The sequence below is a fragment of the Salmo trutta genome, chromosome 8 (genome assembly GCF_901001165.1).
Source record: "Salmo trutta chromosome 8, fSalTru1.1, whole genome shotgun sequence".
Taxonomy (NCBI): Eukaryota; Metazoa; Chordata; class Actinopteri; order Salmoniformes; family Salmonidae; genus Salmo; species Salmo trutta.
Window position 1 is genome coordinate 42,301,917 of NC_042964.1, and position 26,445 is coordinate 42,328,361.

The 26,445-nt window shown below is 45.1% G+C and overlaps 1 protein-coding gene and 1 pseudogene across 1 annotated transcript in view; one reads left to right on the forward strand and one right to left on the reverse strand.

The window, feature by feature from the left end:
* LOC115198996 (LHFPL tetraspan subfamily member 3 protein) overlaps positions 1 to 21,642 on the forward strand; it is a 42,589-nt gene extending 20,947 nt beyond the window's left edge. The window contains exons 2-4 of the mRNA XM_029761476.1: positions 18,250 to 18,477; positions 19,894 to 19,934; positions 20,036 to 21,642. Of these exons, the coding sequence (XP_029617336.1) occupies positions 18,250 to 18,477; positions 19,894 to 19,913 (248 nt within the window). The 3' untranslated portion in view covers positions 19,914 to 19,934; positions 20,036 to 21,642. The remainder of the gene's footprint in view (positions 1 to 18,249; positions 18,478 to 19,893; positions 19,935 to 20,035) is intronic.
* A 1,448-nt stretch (positions 21,643 to 23,090) lies between these two features.
* On the reverse strand, positions 23,091 to 25,761 carry LOC115198994 (E3 ubiquitin-protein ligase TRIM39-like; annotated as a pseudogene).
* Positions 25,762 to 26,445: the final 684 nt, after the last annotated feature.

The following is a 26,445-nucleotide window of genomic DNA, read 5'->3' on the forward strand; positions in this document are numbered from 1 at the left end:
AGCCAACCAGATGAGCTAAATAACTTCTGTGCTCTCTTTGAGGCAAGTAACACTGACGCATGCATGAGAGCATCAGCTGTTCCGGCGACTATGATCACACTCCGTAGCCGATGTGAGTAAATAGGTCAACATTCACAAGGCCGCAGGGCCAGACGGATTACGAGGACGTGTACTCCGAACATGCCAACTGGCAAGTGTCTTCACTGACATTTTCAACCTGTCCATGACCGAGTCTGTAATACCAACATGTTTCAAGCAGACCACCATAGTCCCTGTGCCCAAAAACACCAAGGTAACCTGCCTAAATGACTACCGATCTGTAGCACTCACGTCTGTAGTCATGGCTAACATCAACACCATTATCCCAGAAACCCTAGACCCACTACAATTTGCATACAGAAAAAGGAGGACCGAGCACTCTCCCATTCTCATCGACAGGGCTGTAGTGGAGCATGTTGGGAGCTTCAAGTTCCTTGGTGTCCACATCACCAACAAACTATCATGGTCCAAACACACCAAGACACTCGTGAAGAGGGCACGACAATGGCTATTCCCTCTCAGGAGACTGAAAAGATTTGACATGGGTCCTCAGATCCTCAAAAAGTTCTACAGCTGCACCATCGAGAGCATTCTGACTGGTTGCATCACCGCCTGGTACGGCAACTGCTCGGCCTCCGACTGCAAGGCACTACAGGGGGTAGAGCGTACGGCCCAGTACATCACTGGGGCCAAGCTTCCTGCCATCCAGGACCTCTATACCAGGCGGTGTCAGAGGAAGGCCCAAAACATTGACAAAGACTACAACCACCCTAGTCATACTGTTTTCTCTGCAACCGCATGGCAAGCGGTACCGGAGCGCCAAGTCTAGGTCCAAAAGGCTTCTTAACAGCTTCTACCCACAAGCCATAAAACTCTTGAACAGCTACTCAAATGGCTACCCAGACTATTTACATTGCCCCCCCACCCCAATTTTTACACTGCTGCTACTCTGTTTATTATCTATGCATAGTCACTTTACCTCTACCTACATGTACATATTACCTCAATTACCTCGACTAACCGGTGCCCCCTGTATATAGCTTCGACTACTGTTATTTTATTGTTGCTCCTTAATTATTAGTTATTTTATTTATTTTTTTACTTTTGTTTATTTTAGTAAATACTTTCTTAATACTTTTTTTCTTAAAACTGCTTTGTTGGTTAAGGGCTTGTAAGTAAGCATTTCACTGTAAGGTCTGCACCTGTTGTATTCGGCGCGTGTGTCAAATAAAATGGGATTTGATTTGATTGTGTTATGATTGAAAATGAGATCATTATTGTTAAAAACTCTGACCTTGGCCTACATGTGCCAACAAACAAACCACAAGACACACACATGAAAACAGGTGTGAACAAGGTCTGTTTCTTATGCTGGATATTCTTGAGGAGGCTTCAACACCCTAAAATGAGGGCTATGAAGCTCTCCATTAACATTGACTTGTATTGGCCATGTTGATAAACTATGACAAGCATGTCTAGCATACAGCATGGTGAACTCTTCTCACCACCAAACCTTCTGCTCTCAACCTTTTATTCCATGAGACCAGCTGTTAGATAAAATCACTGTTTGATCCATCAGTCCAGACATTGTTGTTGTAGTCTAAGTAGTGATAGGCTATAGATGTATTGACCCCCACGTCTCCTCCAGTCTCTATGTCCCAGCCAGCGTTCAGAGGAGTTGGCTTTATAGATTTCCAAACTGTGTTTATCTTCTGGATCACCAGAGCCAAGCAAAGGAGACAGGGGTTTGATTTATCCCCCTCTTCTGGAGAGAGGGAGGGGCATGGTGAACCATTAAAAAAGCAGCGAGAGAGCGGCAGCATCGTGTGTGTGTGTGTGTGTGTGTGTGTGTGATGTTGGTGTGTCTGAGTTTGCTTTGTTAAGAGACTGTTGCGCAGTTCCTGTTTCTGTCATTATCAGTCTCTCCAACCGGCTGGTTATGACACCTGGCTGTCATTATCAGTCTCTCCAACCGGCTGGTTATGACACCTGGCTGTCATTATCAGTCTCTCCAACCGGCTGGTTATGACACCTGGCTGTCATTATCAGTCTCTCCAACCGGCTGGTTATGACACCTGGCTGTCATTATCAGTCTCTCCAACCGGCTGGTTATGACACCTGGCTGTCATTATCAGTCTCTCCAACCGGCTGGTTATGACACCTGGCTGTCATTATCAGTCTCTCCAACTGGCTGGTTATGACACCTGGCTGTCATTATCAGTCTCTCCAACCGGCTGGTTATGACACCTGGCTGTCATTATCAGTCTCTCCAACCGGCTGGTTATGACACCTGGCTGTCATTATCAGTCTCTCCAACCGGCTGGTTATGACACCTGGCTGTCATTATCAGTCTCTCCAACCGGCTGGTTATGACACCTGGCTGTCATTGTTGGGTTCTGTTGTTGGGTGATTCATGGTGAATGAATGAGATGCAGCGAGGGTAAGACTACTTGGCCCAATTACTCAGGTCTAGAAAACAACAACACCACCACCTGTAAACTGCTCATCTTTAAGAGACTGTGTGCTTGATATCTGACTGTGTGGCCAGTGGTGACTCGTCTCGTACCTGCCAAAGTTTTCAGAGACTTAACTTTTTTATTCATTTCTTCTGTCCTCGCCTGCGGCATCCATTTTAAGTTTCCGCACCAATCGAAGGAGGACATAGGGCAAATCCTTTGATGTGCTGGACCTGGGCAGCCGTCCCCTGTGTTGGAGCGTGTACGTCTCATCCTACTCATCCGGTCTCTCTCTTCCTCCCCTGCTCCTCCTGACCCATGACTAATCAATCAGTCATCGTTTCGACCACCTCTTCCAACCGTAAACCCAAGCCCTGAGGGCAATCTCATTCTCCATGTTATCCTCACATGGCTGCCTCATCATCTCCCAGCACTTCGACGCCCATCATTTTAATCTGCTCATCAATCAATGCATCATAATGGATTGGGTTTTCCTGGGCTTGGCTGGCATGTTGCCGTGCCTCCAGCATGTATTACCCTAGCTAGCACCAAGTCTCTCCCCGTCTGGGAGAAGCAGCCTGTGAAGATGTAGGTGGTCAGCTGACCCCAGAGTTGATGGGAAACATGACAGCCTATTGTTAGCCAGCCACAGAGACCGGGACCTGGCATAGGGGTCTAATAAGCGACCAGCAGGGATGTTTTTCCTGGAGCACCCTGTCATTGTTAAGTAAGCACTAACACCCCTTGGGGAATTGCCCCAAACAGTAATTTCAGTGAAGGAAGGCAAGTGCAGCCATGTGAATGGGAAACTAGCCACTGGGCAAAAGCTGGTTCAATCAATGTTGTTCCCATGTCATTTCAATGAATAAAAAGTATTGGAGTGACGTCGAATCTATGTGGAAAACTGATTGGATTTGCAAAAAGTCATTAACGTAAGGGCATTTCATATATTTTTTCCAACCAACTTTTAACCTAAAACCACTGACGTAGTGACATTTTTTGATTTCACGTTAAATTTACGTTAGTTGACATCTCAACCAAATGTAAATCAAAACTAGATGTTGAACTGAAGGCTGTGTCCAGTGGGAAATTAGCACCGATTGTTTGTAATATGGGTCCAGTGTGTATATTTAAAGGGATTTGGATCTCTTTAAGACGAGACATTTTTATTAATTGGTGCGATATCTAAAGGACTGGTAGTACCGAGCTGAGCTGGTTTTGAGGAACAATGTTCCCGCTGTGAAAGAAACAGCTAATGATGTTGACAGAGTGTTTCTTTCAAAGCGAGCCTTGCCAAGACTGTGGGCAAAACTTGTACAAATGAGGTCTGTGTTGTGAGGACATCAAATGGCTTCGGCACTCGCCGAGCAGCACAACAGCAGAGGTTGTTATCTGATAAACTTAGCGCAGTATATTGGTCTCGGGGAACGTGTGGTTGATACTCCAGGGAGGCTGGATGAGGACACGTTCTGTGTGCATTGCTGCACTTGTGACTTATTATACAATCTCCCCTGGGTTCAAACACCATACTTCTCTTTACTGAGATCGTCTATGTTACAGCTTCTGGTTGAGCATTGTAGTTAAGTTATTTTTGTGTTGCGGTGTTGATCTAGCTGTAACCCATTAAGTTTACATGGACCTGTTTGAGGGTTACTGCTCGGAGGATGCGTAGCTGAGAGAGAGATGCACTGTTTCACCGTTGTTCGCTGCCAGCTTTGCAGTCAATATTCTTTCCGAGCTTGGCTCGCTCGCTCCCCTGGGTTGCCATGGAAACGGCACACTACTCGCTCGCTTCCTGCCTCTCCCTCTCTTGTTGCTGTGAGATGGGCAGGAACTCTCGGACACGGCGGGCGGAGACTGGTGTAGTGGTCAGAGGTTCCTGCTGGGAAGGCACTGCTGGTGAGTCTCCATGGCAACCAGCTGGATATCGACCCGTCTGCCCTTTAAGTCGTTCCCTGCTGCCCTCGCCCCATGGGCACTAGTTGGCATCAAAGCCTCCCTCTGATAAAGCTCTGCCATTGATCACTGCTCACCAAACTCCTGCTGATCATTCTTGTTGATCATCATGACATAAGATCAGAGTGGGCAGAGAGACACAATGAATCTGCCCCCCCTACACAGACAACAAAATCACTGACAGGCCATCATTTAGCTTGGAAACTAGCCACTCACATCTCTCACTCTGTAGACATTTTCAGCTTTATAAAGAACTTTTAAATTCCACAATTATTTCAGTATTCCAGTGTCCCATTCAACATTCTCTTCCCACTTCAGCTGAATGCTATTTTCATGATTACAGCACAACAGAGACGGTTTCGTAAAGTAACTGTGCAAGATCACTCCCTCTATCCCCTCCTCTCTCAGTCCATCATTAGTCAGCTTGGTACTTCCAAACTGATCTCCAAGCAGTAGAGAGAGGATCACATCACATTGTACCCTTCCGTCAGCCCAGATCAGAGGAATATTAAAACAATCCCATCAGCCAACTTCAAACGGAGCCGGGTGGGGAAAAAAGAAACGAGGACATCTAGAATATTCACCTGAACTGCCTTAGCCATCTTCCACTTCCACAACCCTGTCACCACATCTGAGGAACTTGGGAAAGAAAGGAAGGATCCACGCTGACTAGTGATGAAGTTCTTCTAATCTAATGGGGAGATGATGAGGCTATGCTAGGGCCCGTCTCTTTCTGTTCAACTAAAAACTCAGGGAAAGGATTTTTGTTAGACATCAAGCATTGATGAGACACCTGGGTTGATTGGTGCAATGAGGAACTAACCCTGTGGGTGAATTGTCTTGGAGGCTTGCAGCTCTCCATCAGAGTGGAGGAAATAGCTTTTCTATTGCTGCTCATTCAGCAGTCAGTAAGCAGTCCCCAGTCTGTAGCTGGGTCCCATCCAAAAAGCCTTGTTCATTTATGATACTATATTACTACTACTCAGCTTATACTACTAATCATTCCCTCTCATGGAAGCGCATCAAAACATTATTAGGTCGATTTAAAAAATATATATATATATATTTTATTTATTTTATTTATTTATGATTACACAGTGCGTCAACAAATGTTGTTTTCCCTGTGAGGCTGCATTTCTTGTCACTGTGGCTCCTCCTTGGCAGACGCTCGGTACTCGGCGGGTCTGCTGGCAGCCGCCGGTAATTAATTGGAACACCTGTTCCCAATCACCTCTTCTGTTCTTCCGCCCTAGAGGTTCATGGGAGACAGTGTCCTCTGTGCAATATGTAAGGCTACTGTAATACTACAGCTCTTTATGAGTATGATAAAGGGCTTGTCATATCTGAGAGAAGGGTTGAGTGTCTGACTGACTGACGGAAGTGTCTCGCTCGACTACCTGAGAGAGTTGTTATTGCTGATTTGCTGTGTGTGGCTTATTTGATCGAATAGAAGTTTCGTAATGGTTAAGTTGTTATGAATGCACTGATATAAGTGGACGCACATGGCATTTCTGCCACTTTATATCAGAGCCTGTTGTCCTAGAGATGGAGGACTCATCATGGATATAACCCGTTTTAGCATGGACATTGCCATTGACGGATTCCACCATTTTATAGTAGTCATCTGGGTGGGGATTCCTATGCGTTGGGAGCAATCAGCCAATGAAGAAGAAGAAGAAGAAGAAGAAAATGGACTACTTTAAAATGGAGCCCTGTAACAATGTGCGCTGAGAGTCAGATAGCAAGTTCAGGGAGTGAGTGATTTAATAAATAAACACAACATAATACAAAATAAGAAACACGAACAACGCACAGATCTGACACCGGAACAGAAACAACGCCTGGGGAAGGAACCAAGGGGAGTGACATATATATATATATATTAGTAATCAAGGAGGTGCTGGAGTCCTGGTGAGTGTCATGAGGTCCTTGTGTGCGTGACGATGGTGACAGGTGTGTGGGATAATGAGCAGCCTGATGACCTAGAGACCGGAGAGGGAGCACACGTGACAAGCCCATGCTGTGACAAACGCTATAATGGCACAGATACAAAGATGAGTCCTCTATCTATCCCTTTTGTTCACACGCGTATATGTCCTCTCATTGGCTAGAATGGCCCCACCTGATCTTGCCTGCAGTCCATCTTTCAGGACATGCATTTCCATTGTTAGTGGTCACTTGACTATCTTGTCAATATAATAAACAATCTTTGGCTTCACTCACATGCACATAACATGTCACTTCCTGTACGGATCACATGATTAACAGCAGGCCGCCAGTCACGATGACGATGCTTCTGCCACCTCTAAACAGATCGTTCGGAGAAGACACCATTGGTGGCAATTACTGACTACTTCTGATTGGTGGAAATGCTTTTTTACTCTCCCTGGTCAACTATTGCTTCCAGTGGGGTCAGCCAGTGGGCTTTCATAGAGGGATTTAAACCAGAGGGGGTCAGTCAGTGGGCTTTCATAGAGGGATTTAAACCAGAGGGGGTCAGTCAGTGGGCTTTCATAGAGGGATTTAAACCAGAGGGGGTCAGTCAGTGGACTTTCATAGAGGGATTTAAACCAGAAAAACTATATTTATGCCTATGAGGATTATCATAGTGATTTATGTTGTGATGAAAAGACAGACGTTTTTTCCTATTGCTATGTCTGACAATGGGTTGACTGGCTCATTTTGTTGTTGCATTTTACTATAAACTACACTATGCTGCCTTGGGAGACAGTAATGACATGAGTTTAGCTTTTTTTCTGACCTTTTTTAAATATAAATGAAGTAATGTAAGATATCATTCCTGCAAATACAAGAGCATGGTCTTGCGTGCCCTAGTTGATAGAGCACAGCACTTGCAACATCAGGATTGTGGGTTAAATTCCCACTGGGGCCACCCATACGGAAAAACATCAGGATTGTGGGTTAGATTCCCACTGGGGCCACCCATACGGAAAAACATCAGGATTGTGGGTTAGATTCCCACTGGGGCCACCCATATGGAAAAACATCAGGATTGTGGGTTAGATTCCCACTGGGGCCACCCATACGGGAAAACATCAGGATTGTGGGTTAGATTCCCACTGGGGCCACCCATACGGGAAAACATCAGGATTGTGGGTTAGATTCCCACTGGGGCCACCCATACGGGAAAACATCAGGATTGTGGGTTAGATTCCCACTGGGGCCACCCATACAGGAAAAACATCAGGATTGTGGGTTAGATTCCCACTGGGGCCACCTATACGGGAAAAACATCAGGATTGTGGGTTAGATTCCCACTGGGGCCACCTATACGGGAAAAACATCAGGATTGTGGATTAGATTCCCACTGGGGCCACCCATACGGGAAAAACATCAGGATTGTGGGTTAGATTCCCACTGGGGCCACCTATACGGGAAAAACATCAGGATTGGGGGTTAGATTCCCACTGGGGCCACCCATATGGAAAAACATCAGGATTGTGGGTTAGATTCCCACTGGGGCCACCCATACGGAAAAACATCAGGATTGTGGGTTAGATTCCCACTGGGGCCACCCATACGGGAAAACATCAGGATTGTGGGTTAGATTCCCACTGGGGCCACCCATATGGAAAAACATCAGGATTGTGGGTTAGATTCCCACTGGGGCCACCCATACGGAAAAACATCAGGATTGTGGGTTAGATTCCCACTGGGGCCACCCATACGGGAAAACATCAGGATTGTGGGTTAGATTCCCACTGGGGCCACCCATATGGAAAAACATCAGGATTGTGGGTTAGATTCCCACTGGGGCCACCCATACGGAAAAACATCAGGATTGTGGGTTAGATTCCCACTGGGGCCACCCATACGGAAAAACATCAGGATTGTGGGTTAGATTCCCACTGGGGCCACCCATACGGGAAAAAAAGGTGTATGCACACGACTGTGAACCGCTTTGGATAAAATCATCTGCTAAAGGGCATATACTATAACGCTCTGCATTTTTTATGACGGAAAAAAAAATATCTGAAAACAAAATGATCTGAAATATTCTTCACGAGGAGTCATAACAGTAGGAGTCATACTGTTAGAGGAGTCATAACATACCCTTGTACATTTGTTAGGAATAAGGCATGTAGAACCTTGTGTTTCGGTCGACTGTTTATTCCCCCCTGGCTATTATGAATAGCTAATAATACAATAACTGCTGTGATCTTGCCTGGGCCTGGGGCTGATACAGACGTGGGCGGCTTGCTGCAGAATGATGTTATTCATTTGATCCTCAATCACTCTTACGGCACACTGACCTCCAAGGACCATCCATAAACTCCTCTGCTTTATGAATGGAGAACAGAAGCAGATTTCTCTGCTTTGAATAGGATAGGACTTTTTCCCAGTCAGGGTAGAAAAGACTCAAAGGTCAAAGTAATGAATTGCAGAACAAATGCAACATATCTATTGGTTTAATTAAGAACCACCATTGCGGCTCAATTAAGGACAGGATGGACTAGTCTTGCTTGTTGAACACTTCCTTTCCTCTCTTTATGTGTCAGATGGGACGCATTGGGATTCTAACCCTGTAACCTCCCGATGGTACTTCCATTCAGCAAGCCCTCCCTCTATCCCTCTATGTATTTCCACCTTCCTCCTCTCCTCTCTCCATAGGAGAGAAAACAACAGGCACCTCATATAACTCTTACTCTGTTCAGACACTCGTTGTATAAACTCATAGTGCTTGTTCCTGACATGATGCTCTTTGCCTCTGTCACGGCCCCTCTGCAGTGCAGGGGCGGTTCCTCCTGCAGGCAGAGGAGGGTCGTTAGTGATTGGAGCTGGCGTGATTAGAGCCACCTGGGCTCAGGGTATTAAACTGCTTCACTAACCTCTCTTCTCTCTCTCTCTCTCTGCTCCTCCAGGTATGATCCTGTTTTGTTTGTTCCTTTGTTGTTTTACTTAGTTTCCACTCAGTCATATTCACACACACAGATTCATGCATCCATGCACTTTACGTACACCCTACATTATGACATTTCCACACCTCATTCCTTTTTTCTTTGTTTAAAGTTAATCGTTTTTTGGTTTATAATAAAGAACCTTTTGATTGGCCTATACCTGTTGTTCATGTCCCCTCATTTTTGCCACAGGCTATAAGCCGGCCTGTGACACCTCTGTCTGCCTGCTCCACCTGTGCACAGTAGAGAAGCAACAGCTACAATTGATGTCGTTCTGCGCCTGAGCCATAGAGAGAGTGCTCAGCTCTTTCCCTCTCTCTTTCTAATCTCATTCCTTTGCCTTTATCTCTCCCCCTCTCCTTCTCTGTCTGCCTCCTTGTAAAATCCTTGTCGGCCCCAATGGCAAGTGAAACAAGTTGTCGTGGAGGGAGAGAGAAAAAGAAGCATGCCAATGCTATAGTCTGCCAGAGTGTGTTGGCTGCATACAGAGATGAGGGGAAAGAATGCACTCTAATCCAAACCACAGAGCAGCTCATGTAAACCAGTTGAGTGAATGCAGCAGGTCTCCAGTGGGGGGTTTCAGCACCTCTTGATTGGACAGCTCCCTGCTAGCATTACAATTCAATGGTCTAAAATGAATCTCTTTGGCTGTAATCACATTGACTGCTCTATTTGTACAGTTAATATGCGGTGCTGTATTGGCTGTGTGTGTGCGTGCACATGGGTGTTTGCATTTGTTCATTTCATGAGCTGATGAGCCTGGCCATATGCAGCCGACGGCACAGCATCCATGTCACACAGCCTACATCCCCACATTACCCCCAGCCTGAACACACTGACCCTCTGACCAGCAGCACTATGGGAGGATTGAGAGGGGAGGGGAAAAGTGTGAGAGAGAGAAAGGGGGGAGAGGAGAGCACCCAGTTTTCATCTGTCTCTGCCCCAATTTACACCGTCTATATATGCATTTAGCATGGTTCACCTTCGCACTGAAAGAACCTACATGCACAAACACAGTGTCATGACGTTGGCCTGTGGGTAAGGTTTATGACCCCCCCCATAAATACCTTTCTCCCTTCCCCTCTCTTACTGACCCTACTGAAGGACTGCTGTCCTGTTAAATATAGAGAGTCTGGGAACATCAAACAAATGGGGAAAGGAACCATATTTACATAATAAAACCAGTTGGAAATATGCTTGATAACGTAATGAGTATGTATGTCAGGTTCATTGTTATCTGAGACATTATGATTGATGACAGGACGACATAAACTGTATCTGAGAAAGTATACACCCTCTAGTTATCAGAGTCACATGGAATTGTTATGCAATTGAAATGTTTGATATTGAAATTGTTTGTTAGGAGATTAAATGTAATTTTAGCTTCCAAATGAGAGAATTGGGTTTTCATAAGGAAAGTGCCCTGCTCGATCAGTGGCCAACCCTTTGAAGAGACAGGGGTTATAAACGATGAAACACCTCCTTCCCCCCTCTCCACTATATAAGCCTTTGACGAAAAGACATTCACCAGTTCCAGTACGGGAGGTCTGCAGCCTCTACGTTAGAAGGACACATATCAAGGACAGAACTAAGCCAACCTCGGCGTGAGCTATGGTATGAACTGGTATGAACTTTGAGCTTATTCACTACAGAAGTGATACTTCCTAGCCGTTGAGTTAGCCGCTGCTAACGTGGGCTAGGAAAGGACGGACGACGGATCCAGTCTAACAACCAGACGAAGATACCACCACGTATCCAATTTACCACCTTTGACATTCTTCCACTACAGGAAGATCTGTTGGCCAACCCGGCCAGCATCTACGACCAATCTACCGAAGCGCAGCTCAGAGTAAATATTTATTGCATTTTCCTTTTCCAAATGGGCGGTAATTTAGAATGCATAAGATAATGTATTTACGATAGCATAGCTGCTGTTTCTCTGTTCCTAAATCTTCCCGCTCTTTCATTCAAGCCCAACCCCCTTTCCTTTGTGTAACCAGCTTTCATACAGGTTCCATCCACCAGGGGTGAATTCTGTATGACATCATATGTATTCTGTCTATTTGTAATTCTGTGTGATTAGTTAGATATTTAGTAAATAAATAATTAAACCCAATTTTGTATTGCTGATTCAACTTGTTAGCCAGGGTTCGTGAAGATAACCAAGAATTTACAACTTTCATTATGAGACTGAAAATAAGTTAAGGGTTAATATTGACTGCTATCGATGTAAAATATTACTAAGTATTTTAAGAGTTTATTCGGAAGATAACAGCTCTATAAACGTTCTTCCGTGGTGCCCCGACTTTCTAGTTAATTACATTTACATGATTAGCTTAATCAGGTAATATTAATTACAGAGAAATCATTTTATAAGTTAGCATGTCATATCACTTAATCCGGCATAGCCAAAGACACGACAACAGCCTCAATCACAACCAACCAGCCAGTCTCAATCACAACCAACCAGCCAGCCTCAATCACAATCAACCAGCCAGCCTCAATCAAGACATTAAGCAGCCGTGGAGTGAAAGGGCGGAGAACTGGGACTGTAATCTGTCTGTCTGTGTTGAGGAGAAGCAGCAACAGTTGGAGGGAGGATGGAGAAGCAGAAACAGTTGGAGGGAGGATGGAGAAGAAGCAACAGTTGGCTGGAGGATGGAGACGAGGAGTGAGAGGACTGAAAGGTCCAGACTCTGACTCCTCCACTCCCTGATTTCCCCCCAGGCCTCTACCCTGCCAACAGCTGTCAGCTGGGAGAAGAAGAACAGAGAGAGACAGAGACAGAAAGAGGTTTAAAAAAAAAAGATGGAAGGGGAGTTAGAGTGAACAAGGACAGACTCTTAACTTTCAATGAGAGAAGGTTAGAGAATCTTCAGAAACTACCTAAAAACATAGTATGCAATATGTGGTAATGGCATGTTCTCTTGCTATCTAACCTCAAAGCAGAGGCAAGATATATATTATACGGTGAACAGGGAGAGCTGGGATATGCAGAAAGATCGGCAGACGAACACTAGATCCACATTCGATGCTGGCAACACATGAGAGGGGGGAGAGAAAGAGAGAGGATGACGAGAGAGAAAGATGGGAGAGAGAGGAAAGGCAGGGAGTAGAGAGGAGGGAAAGATCTAGAGAAGGGGGAGATGGAGAAGGATATACAGTCGTGGCCAAAAGTTTTGAGAATGACACACATTATTTTCCACATTCCAGGTGAAGCTGGTTGTGAGTGCCAAGAGTGTGCAAAGCCGTCATCAAGGCAAAGGGTGGCTACTTTGAAGAATCTAAAATATATTTTGATTTGTTTAACACTTTTTTGGTTACTAGTTGTGGCCAAAAGTTTTGAGAATGACACAAATATTAATTTCCACAAAGTTTGCTGCTTCAGTGTCTTTAGATATTTTTGTCAGATGTTAATGTGGAATACTGAAGTATAATTACAAGCATTTCATAAGTGTCAAAAAGGCTTTTATTGACAATTACTTGAAGTTACTGCAAAGAGCCAATATTTGCAGTGTTGACCCTTCTTTTTCATGACCTCTGCAATCCGCCCTGGCATGCTGTCAATTAACTTCTGGGCCACATCCTGACTGATGGCAGCCCATTCTTGCATAATCAATGCTTGGAGTTTGTCAGAATTTGTGGGTTTTTGTTTGTCGACCCGCCTCTTGAGGATTGACCACAAGTTCACAATGGGAATAAGTTCTGGGGAGTTTCCTGGCCATGGACCCAAAGTATAGATGTTTTGTTCCCCGAGCCACTTAGTTATCACTTTTGCCTTATGGCAAGTTGCTCCATCATGCTGGAAAACGCATTGTTCGTCACCAAACAGTTCCTGGATGGTTGGGAGAAGTTGCTCTCAGAGGATGTGTTGGTACCATTCTTTATTCATGGCTGTGTTCTTAGGCAAAATTGTGAGTGAGCCCACTCCCTTGGCTGAGAAGCAACCTCACACATGAATGGTCTCAGGATGCTTTACTGTTGGCATAACACAGGACTGATGGTACCGCTCACCTTGTCTTCTCCGGACAAGCTTTTTTCCGGATGCCCCAAACAAAGGGGATTCATCAGAGAAAATGACTTTACCCCAGTCCTCAGCAGTCCAATCCCTGTACTTTTTGCAGAATATCAGTCTGTCCCTGATGTTTTTCCTGGAGAGAAGGGGCTTCTTTGCTGCCCTTCTTGACACCAGGCCATCCTCCAAAATTCTTCGCCTCACTGTGCGTGCAGATGCACTCACACCTGCCTGCTACCATTCCTGAGCAAGCTCTGTACTGGTGGTGCCCCAATCCCGCAGCTGAATCAACTTTAGGAGACAGTCCTGGCGCTTGCTGGACTTTCTTGGGCACCCTGAAGCAGCAATATCCTTGCCTGTGAAGCCCTTTTTGTGGAAAGCAATGATGACGGCATGTGTTTCCTTGCAGGTAACCATGGTTGACAGAGGAAGAACAATGATTCCAAGCACCACCCTCCTTTTGAAGCTTCCAGTCTGTTATTCAAACTCAATCAGCATGACAGAGTGATTTCCAGCCTTGTCCTCACACCTGTGTTAACGAGAGATTCACTGACATGATGTCAGCTGGTCGTTTTGTGGCAGGGCTGAAATGCAGTGGAAATGTTTTTGGGGATTTAGTTCATTTGCATGGCAAAGAGGGACTTTGCAATTAATCACAATTCATCTGATCACTCTTCATAACATTCTGGAGTATATGCAAATTGCCGTCATACAAAATGAGGCAGCAGACTGTGAAAATTAATATTTGTAATTTTCAAATCTTTTGGCCACGACTGTACACTGAACAAAAATATAAACACAGCATGTAAAGTTTTGGTCTCATGTTTCATGTGCTGAAATAAAAGATCCCCGAAAAGTCCAATACTCACAAAAAGCTCATTTCTCTCAAATGTTGTGCACATATTTGTTTACATTTGTTAACATTTCTCCTTTGTCAAGATAATCCATCCACCTGACAGGTGTGGCATATCAAGAAGCTGATTAAACAGCATGGTCATTACACAGGTGCAACTTGTGCTGGGGACAATGAAAAGCCACTCTAAAATGTGCAGTTTTGTCACACAACACAATGCCATATATGTTTTGAGTGAGCATGCAATTGGCATACTGACTGCAGGAATGTCCATCAGAGCAGTTTCCAGAGAATTTAATGTTCAATTCTTTACCATAAGCCGCCTCCAACATCGTTTTAGAGAATTTGGCAGTACGTCCAACCGGCCTCACAACCGCAGACCACGTGTATGGCGACGTATGGGCGAGATGTTTGCTGATGTCAACGTTGTGAACAGAGTGCCCCATGGTGGCGTCAGTGGCTCATTAATTGTCAATGGCTCATTAATTGACTTATTCAATGTTTGCCTGAGACTTAAACTTTAGGCTCCTTGTTCATTACAGATGTAGGATCTTAACCCATATTGTCACAGTAAAATAATCCTGCAACAACAGGATTTGAACATTTTGATGTTGCCTCCTCGCTGGTTAGGCTATTAGCTGGCCAAAAGTAGGCTACATGAAAAGTGCAATACTGTTAATATAAATGTGTGGGTTTTCAGGGACTTTTGTAAATCACGAGGCTCATCTGCATTTCTTGTGGTGCAGAAAATTGATAACAAAAGTGATCAAATTGAGATCCTACATCTGTAGGTTCCATGCTCTCTCCTCTCTCCTCTTCCCTGGCTCACTGCAAGAGGAAGTGAACGGGTAAATTATGTTTTTATTATTTATGATGAGTTCAGAGTTAGAATCCAACGCTCTCTCACACACAGCAGCTATAAACAAGATCAACGTTGAAAACTAGAGAAACTCATAGGTGTCCCATCCTCAGATCCGAGAACAGTGCTTAGCAATGTGGATCATCAGTGCCGGAGTCTGACACGGCGCTAACGCTCACAATGATTCATAAATAGAGAGGCATATGTGATCATATCCCAATGTATTTAAGGTTTGAAATTATTATGTTGTTGTCAAATACTATCGGTTTGGGCTACTTGCGGTCAATTTGCAGAGTACAAATTATTTTTAATTGTGTTTCTGACCATCCACTCAAGAAAAAATCGTCCCGTGGCTGAATGTAATTGGGGACCCCTGGTGTAGAGGGTGTGGGATTAGATTAGAGCTATTACATGCTTTAACATCCGTGTGCATTATTACAGACCAGTTAGCACTGTTTGTGTCATTATTACCACAATTCTGATCCATATCATCATGTCCTGTTCAACTCCAGACTAACAGGAAACCACATGTCCTGTTTAACTCCAGGCTAACAGGAAACCACATGTCCTGTTTAACTCCAGGCTAACAGGAAACCACATGTCCTGTTTAACTCCAGGCTAACAGGAAACCACATGTCCTGTTTAACTCCAGGCTAACAGGAAACCACATATTAGGAGAAAACAGAAACACAGTGGGGAAACACTGCACTGCCCACAACTGTAGGGCTCTCCAGAGGGTGGTGCGGTCTGCACAATGCATCACCGGGGTCAAACTACCTGCCCTCCAGGACACCTACAGAACCCGATGTCACAGGAAGGCAAAAAAGATAATCAAGGACAATAACCACCCGAGCCACTTCCTGTTCACCCCGCTACCATCCAGAAGGCGAGGTCAGTACAGGTGCATCAAATCTGGTACAGAGAGATTGTTAAACAGCTTCTATCTAGAGGCCATCAGATTGTTAAACAGCCATCACCAGCACAGAGAGGCGGCTGCCTACCTACAGACTTGATATCATTGGCCACTTCAATAAATGGAACAGTAGTCATTTTAATAATGCCACTATTCTTAGTATTTCGCATTACTCATTTCATATGTATATAATGTATACTGTAACCTTCACTATCTATTGCATCTTAGCCGCTCTGTCACTACTCATCCATATATTTTTATATTCTTATCCAATTCCTTTACTAGATTGTGTGTATTAGGTTTTGTTGTGGAATTGTTGATATTACCTGTTAGATACTGCTGCGCTGTCGGATCTAGAAGCACAAGCATTTCACTACACTCGCAATGACATCTGCTAACCATGCGTATGTGACCAATAACATTTGATTTGATTTGTGTTTCTTTCTCACTTTCTCCAGTTCCTCTCCGCCCCTTTCAATTCGAAGGGCTTTATTGGCATGGGAAACATATGTTAACATTGCCAAAGCAGGTGACATAGATAATAAAAAATGAACAGTAAATATTACACTCGCAAAAGTTTCAACGGAATAGACACATTTCAAATATCATGTTATGTCTATATACAGTGTTGTAACGATGTGCAAATAGTAAAAGTACAAAGTGGAAAATAAATAAACATAAATATGGGTTGTATTCACAATGGTGTTTGTTTTTCACTGGTTGCTCTTTTCTTGTGGCAACAGGTCACCAATATTCCTGCTGTGATGCTCTATCATTTCCTGAGGTTCTGTGAGTGAATGAGAGGGAGGGAGGAAGAAAAGAAAGAGGGAGGGATGGAGAGAAAGAGAGGGCTGCTCTTTCATTTCCTGAGATTGTGTCTTAAATCGATCTACTTGTCTCTCTGTACTCGCTCGCTGTCTTTTTAGCTTAGCCTCTGACAGCAATGTGCCCTTCCACGACTGTTAACACACACAAATGCCTCTAATACGGACTCTGCTGCTGTGACTGTGTGGGACTGCTAGATATCCTCTGACAATACTCTTATTGATCTGTTACCACAGCCTGCACTGACGTCTCTGTGTTATTGTCACACACTCTGAACAAGTTAATTGAAGACAGTCCCAGAGTCTCTGGCTGGAGTGGGTGTACTGTTTGTGTCCATGGGGAGCTGCAGTGGTCACTCTGACAGTGATCAGGAGAGGGAATCAATCAGCTAGTGAACAGAGGAGAGGAGAGATTACAGGAGTAGGGGAACAGGAGAGACTACAGGGGGAACAGGAGAGACTACAGGGGGAACAGGAGGGACTACAGGAGGGGAGGAGGAGAGGAGGAGAGATTACAGGGGGAGGAGGAATTACAGGAGGAGGAGAGGAGAGTACAGGGAGAGGGTGAGAGGGGGACTACAGGGTGGAGGAGAGACTACAGGGGGAGGGATGGAGGAGAGACTACAGGGGGAGGAAGGGGGGAAGAGACTACAGGGGGAGGAGAGACTACAGGGGGAGGGATGGAAGAGAGACTACAGTGGGAGGATGGAGGAGAGACTACAGGGGGAGGGATGGAGGAGAGACTACAGGGGGAGGAGGGGAGGAGAGACTATAGGGGGAGGAATGGAGGAGAAACTACAGGGAGGGGAGGAGAGACTACAGGGGGAGGAGGGGAGGAGAGACTACAGGGAGGGGAGGAGAGACTACAGGGAGGGGAGGAGAGACTACAGGGAGGGGAGGAGAGACTACAGGGGGAAGAGAGACTACAGGGGGAAGAGAGACTACAGGGGGAGGAGGGGGGAGAGACTACAGGAGGAGAAGGGGGAGAGACTACAGGGGGAGGAATGGAGGAGAGACTACGGGGGAGGGATGGAGGAGAGACTACAGGGGGAGGGATGGAGGAGAGACTACAGGGGGAGGGATGGGGGAGAGACTACAGGGGGAGGGATGGGGGAGAGACTACAGGGGGAGGGATGGGGGAGAGACTACAGGGGGAGGGATGGGGGAGAGACTACAGGGGGAGGGATGGGGGAGAGACTACAGCGGGAGGGATGGAGGACAGACTACAGGGGGAGGGTGATGAGTTTAGAATGCTGCATAGATATGGTATGGGTTAAGCTAACACTATCTCTTTCTCTCTCCCTCCATCTTTCTGTGTTTCTCCTGTATTCTCTCTTTTCTGTAATCTCCCACTTCTTCTTTTCTCCCTCCCTCTGTCTCTCCATCCCCCCATCCCTCCCTCCCTCCTATCCCAGGTACGTGCCTGATTCTGGGCTGTATGATCTACCCAGACGGCTGGGACAGTGACGAAGTGAAGAGGATGTGTGGGGAGCAGACAGACAAGTACACCCTGGGAGCGTGCTCCGTGCGCTGGGCCTACATCCTGGCTATCATGGGCATCATGGACGCCCTGATACTCTCCTTCCTGGCCTTCGTCCTGGGAAACCGTCAGGATGGGCTGATGGCTGATGAGCTGCTGGATAGTAAGGACAACACTTAATCTAAGATCAGTTTGTGATTTTAGGTCATTATGAATAAGATTACATGGACAGGGGGGGACCTGATTCTAGATCAGTACTCCTACCCTGAGATGCTTTGTGAATACGAGCTGTGGACTTTCCTCATATGAACATGCCATACAGAGGCTGTCTCACAAAGTGATATGTGTGATAGTTCAGGTCTGTGTAAGGTCATAGAGCAATGCTCTTCAAACCTGCTCCTGGGGACCCACAGGGTGTCTACCTGTCTCTGAAGGGCAGCACTGTACTGATATGTTAGTGCTGGGCTGGACCAAACACCTGCACACCCTTTGGCTCGCCGGGACCAGGAGTGAAGAACACTGTTGTACAGAAGAACAGAACCTCTGTAACTGAAGTCTGAGCCCCCTCTCCTCCATATCTTGGGCTTTAATGTATTTAGGCTAATAAATACACACTTCTCATCAACCCCCTCCTCCAAAGCCCATAGCATGGGGTGGGTGTGTATGTAACAACTGTACCCTGCTGTCAAAACCCCACATCCCATATGGTAGATAATCATATTCCGTCCCTTTTTATGCAAGTATTTTCAGCATAATGTCACACACCCGAGCCTCAACCAATTAACATATTTTAACTGCTTCTCACATAACACCTGCTTACTGTTATTACCAATGGGATTGGGAATTGGTGAGTCAGAGAGAGAGAGAGAGAAAGTGTGAGAATGAGAGGAAGATAAGAAAACAAGATGGCAGAGTCAAAGAGAATGGCTAAAACGACAAGAAGGGGGGAAAGGAAAAGAAAAAAGAGATGAAAAGAAATGGAGAGGGAAATGTAGAAAATAAGATGGAAGAAAAAGGGAGAGAATTTACGGAGTCATGAATTACTAATGGCTGTTTACACAGCTTGGCAATCAGCCTGTCTAAATGAATCACATGAGCTAATCAGCTAGGGCTGCCTGTTGGTGCAGGATAATGCCATGGAACAGAGGGAGGATGCCATTATCAGCTGTGGGACAGGAGGAGAGAGAGTCTCAATTGGACACACATTCAAATTAAGTCTAGTAGGCTCTGCTTCCAAAACCTGAGACGCCCTCAATTATCAATGTTATAGGGTTTCAAGATGTCTGACTTCACATTATCAGCTATAAGACGAGAGAGAGGGAGAGTGACTGAGTCTCATTTTGGCAAAGTGATTAATTGTTCTGTTGCAGTAACGTAGGCGTCAGTCCACTGATTAACTATGTTTATAAAGGAGGTCTCTGAGCCATTTAGATAAGGATGTCATTACCTTACTTGGTAATTGGTGACTTTTCCTCACTACTGCCACCCACTGGTGTGTCTGTGTTACTACAAGTACACGAGCTCAAGTGGTATTCATAGTAACATTACCAATGCTAACCTCTCTCTTCTCTCCTCACAGAGACTGGTAATTCCATATAAACAGTCAAATACTGTACAAAGGTGGGTGTGCTTTTTGTGAATTATCTGACATGCTTTAATGGGATCAATATCCAAATGCTTATGTTGCCATTGGTAAATCTAGTTGTGTTCTTTGTTCACAGGTGTCGGTGCCCGTCAGAGGGAAAGATAATGTAACACAACGTTCCAGCTTCATACCGTCACTCTGGAGGTGGAAAGGAGAGCTACTGCTGTCGGAAAGAACAGAACGAGAAAAAGACGAATGAAAGAAAGGAGGAGACATCCACTCCAAGAGAACCCACTTAGTAAAGACCAGCCCCTACGGCCATATTTCTCACCCAGACATGACCTTGATATTGGCAACAACAGATGGAAGACTTCATATTGTTTTATGAAATGAAATCCGTTACTGAGTGGACCTAGTGGGCCGATGGCTTAACGGGCGGCAGGTAGCCTAGCGGTTAGAGCATTGGGTCAGTAACCGAAAGGTCGCTGGTTTGAATACCTGAGCCGACAAGGTGGGAAAAGTCTGTCGTTGTGCCCCCTGAGCAAGGCACTTAACCCTGATTTGCTCCAGAGGCGCTGTACTACTATGACTGACCCTGTAAAACAACACATTTCACTGCACCCATCTGGTGTATGTGACAATAAGACATATTACCAAGTCATAAGAAAAAAGGTTTGTTTGTGAAAAAGAACATGAGATTCTGTCCCACCATTCAAAGCCCTACCATAGAAAAACACTAATTAACCCAGCGTATCCCAAACTCAGTCCTGGGAACCCCAAGGGGTGCACGTTTTGGTTTTTGCCCTAGCATTTGACCCAACTGATTAAAATAATTAACTAATCATCAAGCTTTGAATCAGCCGTGTAGTGCTAGGGCAAAACCAAAACATGCACCCCTTGGGGTTCCCAGGACTGAGTTTGGGAAACGGTGAACTAACTCATGACCACACATGACCGCTAGGCTACAGCATTGGATTGTTCAGACGTCTGATCAAACAGAGGAAACTCACCTCTGGACCACATGTACCTGACCTGTGGATTCCTTCTTGACTTGTGTTCCACTCTTTGCTCTTCATTGGACTCATCATTGTAAGACTGTTTACAGTGGGTGAGCGTGGGCCATGAGAACTGTAAGCGCTGTCTGGCTTGCTGAGCCGCCTTACTGGACTCTGTGGTGGAAGGGTTAGCGGTACCTGGGAACCTTTGGACGTCCCTACACAAAACCCTAACCTTTACCCTTACCTTAAATGTTTTAAATCTAATCTTCAACGGGGTGACATCAGAATTGGGACGTCCCAAGGATTCCATTTAGACTTGTCCGTACTGGAAGACAACGGCTGAACAGAGAGTGATGCTCCACCACTGACACCACATTAAATGTGACTAAGTTGAAGGTAAAGAAGAAATCTTGTAGCTGTAATGAATGACTGTTGTGATAGAATCAGAGAGGCCATGTAGGACTACTCTGTATAGAGGTCTAGAGCAGGCTGCCAATCAGTGTCCTCAGCAACCCTGGAGAAAACCACGCTGAAGAACAATGTATTAAGTAGAAGAATAGGCCTATTAACAAATAGAAATAGCTGTTCTACGTGTTGGAATATTATCTCGTCTCGACTATGATATTTACAATCGATGCAGTACGTTAAAGCTATTGATTCACTTCAGATGTGTGTGCCATACAATGTATACAGACAGTATTGTAGAGTATTGCCATTTTACTATGAGAAGAAGTGTTTCCATAAAGTGTGGCTCAGTGTCTTGAATTGTATTATCTGGGAATATAACCTTAGAATCCATCTGCAACTTTATCACTAGTAGCAATGTGCCGTTAACGGAAAGTCATTCTTGCTCTCTGTCCAGCACATTTTATCAATGAATAAAAATACAATTTCTTGAAGGTCAAGTTATGGATGTTATGGCCGTTTTAAAGGGACAGAACTGGTTGAAAAGATCAGTAGCCTCCAGAGCCCATGTAAACTCAAGTCACGTAGCTTACCACTGCCAAACAAACAGGGCTGCAACACAACTTTCTAACTTGTATGTTAGTCTACTGCCAGCAGCATAGCATCCTGCATCCCACTGCTGGCTTGCCCCTGGACGAAAGCATGGTTGGTCCCGGTCAGTCCCTGGATGGAAGACCAGATGCTGCTGGAAGCGGTGTTGAAGGGCCAATAGGAGGCACTCTTTCATCTGGTCTAAGGAGATCCTAATGCCCTAGGGCAGTGAAGGGGACATTGTCCTGCATAGGGTGCTGTCTTTCAGATGGGATGTAAAATGGGAGTCCTAACTCTGTGGTCATTAAAAATCCCATGGCACTTATTGTAAGAGTAGGGGGTTAAATTCCCAACCTAGCCACCTAATCATCCTCCTAATTGGCATATATCACTTTCAAGCTGGTGAGTGTAAAGTGCTTTATAAATCCACTCTCATTATGTTGTAAATCTGCCGTGTTCTTATAGGGCTTCAACAAGCTCAACGTAGCAGCTTCCTGTGGTTCGCATGTTGAGGGGATGGCTCATAATAATGTATGGAACGGCGTCAATGGAATGGCATCATACCATTCCACTGATTCTACACCAGCCATTACCACGAGCCAGTCCTCCCCAATTAAGTTCCACCAACCTCCTGTGATGTTAACTAATCAACATGTGAACATATTCATTCAGTCCAAACCCCACCTACCTTATTATACTGGCTAGTCCAAACCCCACCTACCTTATTATACAGGCTAGTCCAAACCCCACCTACCTTATTATACAGGCTAGTCCAAACCCCACCTACCTTATTATACAGGCTAGTCCAAACCCCACCTACCTTATTATACAGGCTAGTCCAAACCCCACCTACCTTATTATACAGGCTAGTCCAAACCCCACCTACCTTATTATACAGGCTAGTCCAAACCCCACCTACCTTATTATACAGGCTAGTCCAAACCCCACCTACCTTATTATACAGGCTAGTCCAAACCCCACCTACCTTATTATACAGGCTAGTCCAAACCCCACCTACCTTATTATACAGGCTAGTCCAAACCCCACCTACCTTATTATACAGGCTAGTCCAAACCCCACCAAAGGGGTTTGTCCCAACCATTTCCATGTACATAAAACATGTAATACAAACAACTTTTGAGTCAAAACAGGGGGGGGGGGGGGGGGGGGGGGGTAAATACACTTTAAAACGCTCACTGCATTTGTGTTTCTTTAATGGTGTTTCTTTCAAATGTAATGACATTTTTGTGTTACAATCAAAGACAGAACAAACAACACGAGAAAGGCACTTCAAAATATAGTGTTGTGTTGTAAAGCTTTGTCCCCATCGACTTGTAACCATTGTTACATTCCCCAGTTTCTGTTGTGGTTTTGTTACGTGTGTTTCAGGATGGATTCCTGAAATTCCCCCAAGCAGCTGATTGGTCGGCCCCCATTGATGATTGGAGCTGACCCCGAAGAGGCTGCTAAATCATTGATGTCAGAGATTACATGAAATTAATCACAATACAGTCACATCAGCATGACATTATAACAAACACACCGTATGTATATGTACATTAAGAAATGACCACACAGAAGAGACTGGAACAATTTCATCTAATATTAAACAAGTGATGTTAATGCAAAGTGTTGTATTTTAAACTTAATGGAATCAAGGTCCATGCTGAGTATTTGTCAGGAAACCATTATCTCCACACTTCTGCAATGTCAAAACGTCATCCTCAGTCTGTGTGATTGACAGGAGAGATAATCAGAGGAGCAGAGTTTTCATCCCCAAAATTAGCACAAGGTCCTAAGTATGGATATAGGTTCTTAGTGAAGGTGCAGCCAGTGAAAGAGTAGATATGAGACCTGGCCTCCACATCATAAAAGGAGACCTGACCCTCCTCATAATCCACAAACACCCCCAGCTTCTGGGGCTTTTCTCTCAGGGAGAGGAGGACAGGTGGGGAGGTACAGGCTAGGTACTTACACCTTTCCCTCAGTGCCACAGTCCAGTAACCATCCTTAGGGCTCAGTGTGATATTTCCCTTCCTGTTGATAGACTCTCTGGCCACTCCTAAATCCCACTTAGTCTTTCCCTTAACAGTAACCTCATAGTAAAATCTTCCTGAGGAGACACCTTTATTTCCAAGGACACAAGGACAGGTGGAAAACCTCTTTGGGTTGTCAAGGAGATCTTGTTGTTTCTGTTGATATCTCACTTCTTTCCCACTTGTAGACAGGATGATATAGGGGTTTGCCGTATCAGGGTCGAGTCACATCCACTGCATAGCGCTGCACCCTCTTCAATTTGACTTTATCCATCTCTTTATTCAATGTCTCCTCCAGTTGGGACACAACTCTCCTAAAAGTCCCCACATACAGATCACCGTGAACACTGATCTTAGACCAGTCCTTGGTGGGTGGAAGGGTGCAAAGAGATGGGATGCTCTGGAGGAGGTGGAGGTGGTCCTCAGTATGCGAGAGCTGCTCCAGCTTAGTGCTTCTCCTCTGTAGCTCATTCATTTCCTGCTCCAGCTCTTCAATGAGCCCTTCAGCCTGCCTCTCCGCTTTTTTATGCTTCTCTTTGACCACCTCAATGAGCTCAGCCTGACTTCTCTCAATGGAGCGCACCAGAGCAGTGCATACCTGCACAATGTCTAATATCTTTCTCTGCGCAACTCTCTTGCTGAGCTCTACAGAGTGTTTGATCTCCTTAACCTTTCTAGATCTTGCATGCATCATCTGCTGTACTGCTGCCATCATCTTCCCCAGTTCAGCCATCTTCTCTCCATACTCTTCCTCTAGAGGGACTGTGTTGTGAGTCTTGTGGTCTGCCTCAGTGCAGAACTGACACACGCATGTCTGATCACTCCTACAGAACAGCTCCAGGAGTCTGTTGTGCTTCTTACACATCCTGTCTTCCAGGTTCTCCAGAGGTTTGATCAGCTTGTGTCTCTTTAAGGTTGGGACTCTCTGATGAGGCTCCAGGTGAGTCTCACAGTAAGAGGTCTGACACACCAAGCAGGACTTCAGGGCCTTGAACTTCGTCCCAGTGCAGATGTCAGAGCAGACTTCTCCAGTTTTGGCAGGGAGTTGGTCTGAGCTGCTGGTGGCTTTCACTTGAACCGATTTCCTGAACTGAGCAGCCATCTCAGAAATGAATGTATTGATGAACAGATCTGGTCTCCTATAAAATGTTTTTTTACACATGGGACACTGGCACATGTCATTGCCATCCCAATACTTCCTGATACAGGCCATGCAGAAGTTGTGTCCACATTGAATGGAGACCGGCTCAGTGAACACATCCAGACAGATGGAGCACAGGAACTGCTCTTCAGCGAGGACACTGCTGGAAGACGCCATATCTAGACAGAGACCAAGGTAAAACCATAAAGCATTTCCTGCAATCAGTCTGCTCTTGATAGTTTGCCAGCATTGCTTTACGGGCAGACTAACCAATCTTGATACAAGGTGTTACCATGAAACGTAGAAAATAGTTATATAACCAAAGGACAAAGAATTAACGTTGGCCTACTGTAGCAAAGAAAAAAAGGAGAATAAATAAACAGTGTAGAGTAGATCTTCAAACATCCATGTTAATCTCTCTACTCACCTGTGTTCGTGGATAAGATTTTTGTTCTACTTTCTGTTAGGTGTTAAAAGGTCCAAAGACTGAATTTCACTATTTAACAGTTTTCTGAAGAGCTGGGGAGTTTGGTCTCATGCACAACATACTGTGCACTTTAGTTTCATTTCAGAGAAATGACGTTGAAAATGTTCCTCCTCCCCTCCCAACACTGCAATGCACTTCTCTTCCTGGAACAATTAACTATACACAACCCAAGAGCACTCACTTGCCCAACCCCTAAAGCCATATTCTGATTGGACCATTTCGTTTTGCATGGCCCAGTAACCCCTGGGTGGGTGGAGAATTCACTTAAGGACAAAGATAGTACTTTTTGGAGAAATGTCCTCTAGTCTGATGAAACAAAAATAGAACTGTTTGGCCATAATGACCATTGTTATGTTTGGAGGAAAAAGGGGGAGGCTTGCAAGCCGAAGCACACCATCCCAACCGTGAAACACGGGGGTGGCAGCATCATGTTGTGGAGATGTTTTGATGATGGACTGGTGCACTTCACAAAATAGATGGCATCATGAGAAGGAAAATGATGTGGATATATTGAAGTAACATCTCAAGACCTCAGTCAGGAAGTTAAAGCTTGGTAGCAAATGGGTCTTCCAAATGGACAATGACTCCAAGCATACTTCCAAAGTTGTGGCAAAATGGCTTAAGGACAACAAAGTCAAGGTATTGGAGAGGCCATCACAAAGCCCTGACCACAATCCTATAGACAATTTGAGGGCAGAACTGAAAAAGCATGTGCGAGCAAGGAGGCCTACAAACCTGACTCAGTTACACCAGCTCTGTCAGGAGGAATGGGCCAAAATTCATTGAACTTATTGTGGGAAGCTTGTGGAAGGCTACCCGAACCATTTGACCCAAGTTAAACAATTTAAAGGCAATGCTACCAAATACTAATTGAGTGTATGTAAACTT